The sequence below is a fragment of the Etheostoma cragini genome, chromosome 10 (genome assembly GCF_013103735.1).
Source record: "Etheostoma cragini isolate CJK2018 chromosome 10, CSU_Ecrag_1.0, whole genome shotgun sequence".
Lineage (NCBI taxonomy): Eukaryota > Metazoa > Chordata > Actinopteri > Perciformes > Percidae > Etheostoma > Etheostoma cragini.
Genome location: NC_048416.1, coordinates 19,308,567 through 19,317,061, shown reverse-complemented (window position 1 = coordinate 19,317,061; position 8,495 = coordinate 19,308,567). Strand labels below are relative to the sequence as shown.

General features: G+C 39.1%; 1 protein-coding gene across 17 annotated transcripts in view; it reads right to left on the bottom strand.

Annotated features, from left to right (window-relative positions):
• map7d3 (MAP7 domain containing 3) overlaps positions 1–2,543 on the bottom strand; it is a 26,270-nt gene extending 23,727 nt beyond the window's left edge. For 16 of the 17 annotated variants that reach the window (XM_034882731.1, XM_034882732.1, XM_034882735.1 and 13 more), the window contains exon 1: positions 893–1,086. In XM_034882731.1, the coding sequence (XP_034738622.1) occupies positions 893–1,031 (139 nt within the window). In that variant the 5' untranslated portion in view covers positions 1,032–1,086. Of the gene's footprint in view, positions 1–892; positions 1,087–2,492 lie in introns of those variants that run through there. The other variant, XM_034882743.1, reaches the window with a different exon arrangement.
• Positions 2,544–8,495: the final 5,952 nt, after the last annotated feature.

The window sequence follows — 8,495 nt, the reverse complement described above, 5'->3', positions numbered from 1 at the left end:
CCCTCCCTAGAGAGTGGAGGGGGGGGGGGACGCCATATGTCAACAAATATGCATATTTGTCCAATGGATTTTGTGGCGAAAATCCCGCTTTTGTATAAGATCCGAGGAGTTTAGAGCAGGAAGCTATAATATTGCTAAACTAGCTAACTACTGTGAACCGGCGGTTCAGTGGCTACAAAAAAAGAAGTTGTTGCTGTTGGTTTCTAGTACTGCAGGCATCAACTCTGATCGCTGTCAACTAACGTTACACAAAAGACATGGACAGAAAAGCGCTTCCCGAACTCTTCCTGATAAGCACATGATCACTTTTGACAATAATCCCCAAGTGATGAGCATCGTTAGCTAAGCTACTGACGAATCATAGTTACAAAGCAGTTAGCTTCGTTTACCTAGCTAGCATTTAGAGTGCATCTATCTAGTCAAACGACGTTTCACACAACAGCACTTCGTTAAACAACGTGATTAAAATGCGGTGAAGCAAAGCTAGGTGAGCTAGGCGCCAGACAAGTAACGTTAAAGTCGTGATATGTCAACCGGCTCTCAGGCTCCACTATAACGTTACAACTTTTGATAACATTGACTACAAGTAATTCAAGTAGTTTAGCTTTTACCAAAAGTTATCAATATACGTAAGCAATCCGCTAGGAAGGGCAAATCAAATCCAATTTACTACGTTTAATGCGGGAAGTTGCAGATTTTCCGCATCCATTGTCAGTCAGCAGATAACTGGACAGCGAGCTAACATAACTAGCCCGGCGAGCTGGTCGCGTTACATTACGTTCAAATAATCCGGTTAGTGACGGCAGTTAGCACCAAACATTACAAAGTCATTACTACATTGTAAGACACAACTGGGTCAAAAAATAACCACGACTGCCAAGATTTTTCTTACCCATTTGGGCTCGCAAGCCTTTGAGAGTCGTAGCACTCTCCGCCATTTCTATGAAGTTTTCCTTCTCTGTTTTTTCTAAAGCAGGGGCGCGTAACACATCGCAGCCGGTAGAACTCGGACACCAAGGGGACGTGGACATCAAAGATAGAGTGCGTGAAAAAATAGGTCTCACTCTGACCCGTTCCCGGAAACCAACAAAGCGCGGATAAACTATTGACAGTAAATAACAGTCCAATCAAAAAGCTGCTGCGTGAATGGAAAATCTTTTAGACAGGTCAGCTGCAAACATATTACAGTAAAAAAAAAAAAAAGTTTTCGAAAGTAATCTTATATAATTCATTTTAGGCCTATTTAAACTATTAAAATGTTAAACGTTGGTTGTTACTGGTAAGGAGAAATTATTTGACCTCAATATTTGAAAATTATTTTGGTTTGTGTGTGGAGAACAAATGCATCATTGCAAATGAAACACGTTTTTATGAGCTCAAGAGCTCAGATTAAAAACTTTAAACATTGGTGTTCGTCTTGTGAACTCGTCTTGTCAACTTCCGCAAAATTTGCATTAACAGGAGAGTCTAAAGCATTTAGCAGAACCTTTATATATCCTATTATTCACACATATACAGTTTATTTCCACAGACCGTTACTCGGGTTAACAGTTTACATAAAACAGGTAAAACTAAAACATCCACTGACCTACAAATTATAAATTATACATATACAGTTAAAAAAAACACACTGCGAATAAAAATGAACGCATCACTATGTCACTATGGCCATCACTATGGCCTATGTGCACTATTTATATTTGACAGTGGTACCACTGTCAAATATAAATAGTGCACATAGGCCACTGTAGACAAAAACCACCCACTTCATTCAGTAAGGTATTTTATAAAAGACATTGTATATTGTTGGTCATTGTTGCTTTTATATACAGCCTACATATTTATATTTGCATTACTTTTTTTAATCAAGGCATATATAATGAGCATAAAAGGTATGTATTTAGTTTAACCCATCTTTGCACGGATTTATTGTCCTTGGGTTTAAATGTATGCCCATCTCTATTTCCACTGGAACTGTGTTTAATAGAAAAAGCAGACACATTCCTTGTATGTGTACATAATACTTGGCCAATTAAGCTAATAGTGGTCCGAAACTTAACGCTGAGCAAACTGCAAGGTGCCAGTATTTCTGTCTATTAGTGGACATTCATATTAATAGACGATCTACGGAGTCGCCAGCCACATTTGCTATCCACTTGACACTTAAGGGCGCCCTCTAGCGTTTCGTTGGCAGTTTTTGCGTGCTAATACATTTAACCAATAAACCTGGTTAATCCACAACATATAACACCAGCAATTATGTTTCAGACCCAATCAATCCAAAAATCATGATACTTTCATGAAAAAAGTATGTTCAGTTAAACAAATAAAGTTCTTTCATAATATACAATATTTTACTTCTGGGATGAGTGTTTTCAGATTAGAAGGAGGAAAGGTCTCAAACAAGACAGTACACTTAACCAAACATTTGTATATTATATATATATATATTCTCTTGAGAAAAATAGTGATAGGAAAAATGTAAACCTTACCAGATTGAGTGTTTTGAAGAATCTGTGGAGCTAGAGATCAAGGAAAAATGATCAGTTGGCAAACCTCTCCTAATGAGAGAATAACATATTTTCTCAGGTCTTCTCATGTTCTTTCTCTTGCCCTGAACACTGTATCCTCTGTCCTGGTCTGTCTCACATGCTTTAGCCCGAGGGCCTCTCATCTATTTTACATGGTAAACAGGAAGTTACACCGCATGTAGGGTTCAGTTGCAATGACCTGGATATTGTGTTATTCAACACTTGGCACAATCAATGACTTCCTATTTAAACTCATTAATAATGTGACATATTAGAAAAAAGGAATGTATTCAGATGCAAGCAAAAAAAAGAGTACAAATAACAATAGACCATTAGGTTTAGAAAATAGTTCTTTAGTCAGAGGTATTACTTTCATTTGCAGTATTTCCATTAAAATGAATTAATTATATTAAAATAATGTCTTTGTGTCTCAAGCGTAGCCTTATTGGAGGAGCCACATGGTAATGGTTTTATCATGCAAATGGACCAGAAATTTTGTGTAACAGTTGAAGTCATGGTAACCCATCCTTAGAGTCTAAGATGTGGTCACTTGTTCGTCACAGCTCTGTGTATCCTAGCAACAACTTGAGGATTAGGTAAGAGCGCGGCAGCCTGTGCCAGTTGGGGCAGCAGTGTGTACGTGGAGGTGCGCAGGTACTTAAAGAGGTCCTGGAAGCCTTGAAGATGAGCGTTGACCTGGGGTGGGACACCCAAAGACCGCCCCAGTCTCCTCAACGTGTTGCTGTTGTCAGCAGAGTCAAGCAGCAGAGACAAGTCCTGAACGGAGTCATAGTCGAGCATCTCAATACTCTGACCTGGACATAGTCACAACAGAATCACCAACATGGACTTCAGAGATGAGCGCCAATAACTGAACTCACCCATAAATTGATTAACCAACTTCACATTTATTACGGACACATACAATGAGGGACCACTTACTTAATTTGACCAAATGAAAACAAACATACCTTGTGCCACTTCCCATATCGTCTGAAGTTTTTGCTCCATCTGACATTAACATAGACAAGGGGTCATTGTCATTTTTTTCAGGAGCAGAATACATTATTATATCATGGGGTTAGTATTGAAACTGATTGAATTAATACAAAATACATCAATGACAATACATCATATAATTCATCAGGTAAAATACAAATTATTTTCTGGCTAAGGCTTCTGAAATGTGAAGATAGTGTATGCATTTGTCTATATTTTTGATTCAGAGAAGAATCAGTGAGTCTCCAAATATGCAACTGAAAATCAGTCCCGGTTAGTACATACAGTACTATCAATAGCTTCAATGACAGAATCTGTCATTGTATTGGGTTTGATTTGCTTGTGTCATGCTTGAGATCATACCAACCCAGATGCTCAGGATTTCTGATCTGCTTACATATTGTAACAATAAAAACACAGATAGGCAATAAACTTAATGAAAAAAACTATTGACAGTGATTTCTGTGAATTTTTTTTAAATGTCCTTTTCCATGCTTTTTCCATCACAAATTAAATGTCATTCATCCCCCTTGCGGGTGATGCCAGAAATGTAACTGGGGAAAATCTCAATCCTTCAACAAATAAACCCAAAACTATCTCCATGGTTAGATACCACGTTGGGTAATTTATTCATTTTGTGTGTGTGATTTGTGTGAGCACAACTGTTGTTGGTTTATGTGCTGACAAATTGACCAAATGGACTTAAACCAACATAAATAACTTTCAAACTAAAATTCTCTTGCCGTGAGGTTTTACCAACAACAGCACATTTTATATAGAGTACATTTTATTCAAAGCGCATGCTAATCTTTTGCTGGCCTGCGCACTATGACTCTTAACGATATGATAAGTTAAACCACTTCACCTCCTCCATTGAATAGCAGCTTCTTTGCGTCTCCTCCGGTGGGATGTTCTCCCCATTCTGACTGGAAGGCCTCATGTTGGTGGTGACATTAATCACAATAGAAGTAGGATGCACCTCATTCTCATGGATCAGTGAGTGCAGGCCTCTGGGTAGGGATCAAATGAATGTCAACGATGACAAAGAGACAGATAGAGATCCATGGAATGAGTAATCAAACAGTATGTTGTATTTACAAAGCACCTTGGGGGATCTTGAGCTGGAACAAATGTATGTGAGGGGGTTCCTGACCGTTTGGCTGTCCTCTCTGTTGGGCTGAACAAAGGTGTGTATGGACGGTCATCTGCAGGCAACAGTCCTTCAGGCCCAGGACAGTACTCAGGAACCTGTTCTGAGTTTTGCAACATGATCGAAATACAGTCAAGCAAGCAAAAGACAGATGGGGAGAAAATGCAGAAATGTCAAATGTCATGTGTCCTACTCACTGAATCTCTCAGCAGTCAGAAGGACGGCCCAAAGCAGCAGAGCAATGAGGAAAATCAAGGAAGCTGATGCTGAACCAATCAGGACCCTGGAGAATGTTTCTTCTTTTACTCCTTAATAATAAAACAAAAACACAATTCAATTCAAATTGAATTCATAAGTTGAAACAAAAAGTGGTTAAATCTGAAGAAGGTTACTCACTCTTCTCTTTTGGTTCTTTGACATTTGCCCTGTGCGCAGTGACGGCACTCTCTGTCAGAGAACTAGAGTTATAACCTTTCCTTGACAACGTCTCTGGAAAATCACTAGCCAATAAAACTGTTTGTACAAGCTTATTAACATTGCCATTCAGTCTGTTAGGTGTATCTCTGGTTCTTACCTCCTTTAGAGCTACGAGCTTTCAAAAGCAAACACTCATTATGGATTGTGTCATGATTGTAACAAGGCACACAGGGCAGCTCCACCTCCCCAGTCATGCTCCTAAGTTCATAATACCTGTACACACAACAATAGTTACGAATTGTAACTCCAGATTCTATGAGTATAGACATAGCCCTCTGAGATGCTATTGGGTTTATCCCTTTGCTCATGCAACAGTCTGCTACGCCATAATCCGAGACAACGCCACCATGGATGCCATCATCCGAGTGAGATGGCGGTCAGAGCCTTGCCAATCTTTGTGGCTAGCTCAGGGGGGAGTGTCTCCGGTGTAGTGGCCATGGCGGAGACAGCAGAGGCTAACAAGGCATTTTTGTGTGCCGCGAGGCCCTGGGCTGCACACTGGTGCAAGCGGTCAGTAACCTACGCACGTGCATTCAAACAGAACACATCTTCACGACTGCGCATGTGCAAAGGGATACACCCAATAGCATCAGCTCTTAGAGGGCAAAGCCTATAGAAAACACAACCATGTTCATACACTTGACACCAAAGAAAATGCTTGCACATATTAGGTGGCTAATGTTTAGACCTGGTGGGGTAGGTAACTCACCCTGGGAGGCACTGACCACACTGGGCATTGCTGGTACGTGAGCATGCTGTCTTTTTCAGGCGGTTCAGCAGATTGCACTGGGTGCATCTCATGCATGGAGCAACACTTTTATCTGCACTGAATGTCCCTTCTTTACACAGAAGACAGACACCTTCACCACCAGCTCCAAAACCACAGTCCTGAGAATGATATGCAATACAGACTTGGAGGAAAGTAACAAGACAAGTAAAAGAAGGAAAACAACACGAGAAAAACATGGGACTGCTACTGTAATGTATTGCGTGTGTTACCTCTGAGAGCTGTTCTCCTGGCCCACACACAGGGCATACAACACAGGTGCCATTAGTGTGTAAAAACTCCGTCTGATCACAGTTAGGCTCAGAGCGCACCAGCAAGAACCAAACCTGAGGAACCACACAATTAAAATAATTAGCAGTGGAAGAATTATTTGAGCTTTTACAAAAGTAGTAATACCACACTCTTAAAAGTCCCATATTCATAATCTTTTATGCATTTAATATTATGAATACAGGACTTTTTATATATACAGGACTATATATATATATATATATATATATATATATATACAGATATGTATATATATTTATAAACATACATATACATATCATACATGTGTATGTATTTAACTGGGTTCTGAGAACCTTGGTGTCATTGCAGTAAGGGTGTTGTTTTTTATTGTTAGGGGGATTAGGGTGTCCGTGGTTTTAAAGAAGAAAGAATAAGGCAGGTTGTTGAACTAGAATTAAGAAAAATTACATTTTCGAAAATACTTTAACTTTAACTGTTTTACTTTAATATGCATTTAAACCATTAAAAAACTACAACACTTTTTCACTTTCATTTTGTAAGAAATTTTAATTTACACTTATAAGGACTTAAAGGAAATTTCTCAATAACAAGATTTTGTTCACTAACCAATACATCACATCATGTAGTATAATCTGAAAGTAGAATTGGCTCAATATTGTGCTTAAGTACACTGCCTGAGACACTGAAGTGAGAATTGAAAACTCTTGAAATGATCTTAGAGAGTCAATGTTTTAGAAATCTGTAAAAGGAAATTGCTTGTGGGTCAGACCTACCATGAGAAGAGCAGCACAGAGCCAAGCATCCATTTTCAATATGTCCATGGTTGTTCTCTAAGGAGTATGTTACTCTTCTTCCTTGCTAAACTGAAACAGCCACCCTAAAAACATATGTTTCCACTTTTGAACACGATTTTATAACAACACATATGACAGCTGATACAAAAAAACTGCACATTCTCAAAGGCTAGGCTTCAAAACGTACTTGGATCCTCATAGAATAATTACTAATTTGCAGCCTTCATTGGTTGCAGTTTGGTTTGCCTTCATACAATACAAGCTGCTTCACATTCAGCAGAGGTAAAGTGGTGGGAAAAATCTTTGGGAATGCCCCTCATTCTACACTACTAGTGACGCAGGAGAGGTTCCCAATCAGACTATCAACCAGTGGACCCATGAATACATGACTTTCAGGTCTCCCACCTGAGCACCTCACGTCACACCTGGTCTTCTCATATTCCCTCTGGGGAACTCGCTTGTTTTGGCTCTGGTCTCTCAGACAAGGAGGAGGGGAGGGAATTCAAATGCATGAATGAGACCCTTGTCAATGGACGTGTTACCAACAAAGAGACTTTGTGTATGTGAGTGTGTTTTCAGGCTGAAATAAAATATTTAATACTACAATCTGTTTTGTTTTGTTCTCTTAGATTCCACTGATGAGGGGCATGCTGAAGTTGAGTCTCATGTTGTGAATCCATAGACCGTCAATATAAATAATACAAGGTCTATGTGTGAATCATAACATTGCCAGACAGAATCATTCTGTTGCAATATACTGTTTGACCACTTTGTGGTAGTATGGAGCGACAAGACTAAAAAAAACATGTCCGTACTTGTTCAAAACATTCACCACCCAGACAGGATAAAGATTTAACAATAGAGTATGAGTTAGGACTGGGTTATTGACATAGATTGGTTGTTTAAATTGGTTAGGCCTAAAGGAAGGCCATACTATGGACTTGCTTTATTATGAGGACTAGACAGACAGGACAGCCAAGAACAAGGCAGACATGGCCATCATGTGACAGAAAAGCCAATTAGATTTGTTTGAGCAGTTATCAATTCAGAGTAATTGTAAAGCACAAGAGTAGAACAAAAACATTATTTTGACTGTTTGCAGATCTGACATATAGAGTGCACACACACACAAACACACAAACACACACACACACACAAACACACAACACACACACACACACACACACACACACACACATCTGTTCTCTGAGTCATAAAACCTCACAAAATATTTTTTCTTAATCCAGCATTTGTACACACATTTGATACCTTTGCAGATGGTGTTGTATGCCCAACCATGCCATCTTCTGCTTTAACTGCCAAGACCATTGTTGTAAATTAAAATCCATTTTCAGAAGAAAGACTTTCAAAAAGGAAGCTTTCTGTATTTGGTAATGGAACAATGATGGTACATCTGTGTCATCAACATCTAAACAAACAAGGGTGTGTATCAAGTATTTCTCAACATCTTGCAGTATGTAAATGGCAGGCCTTGTTACAGTTAG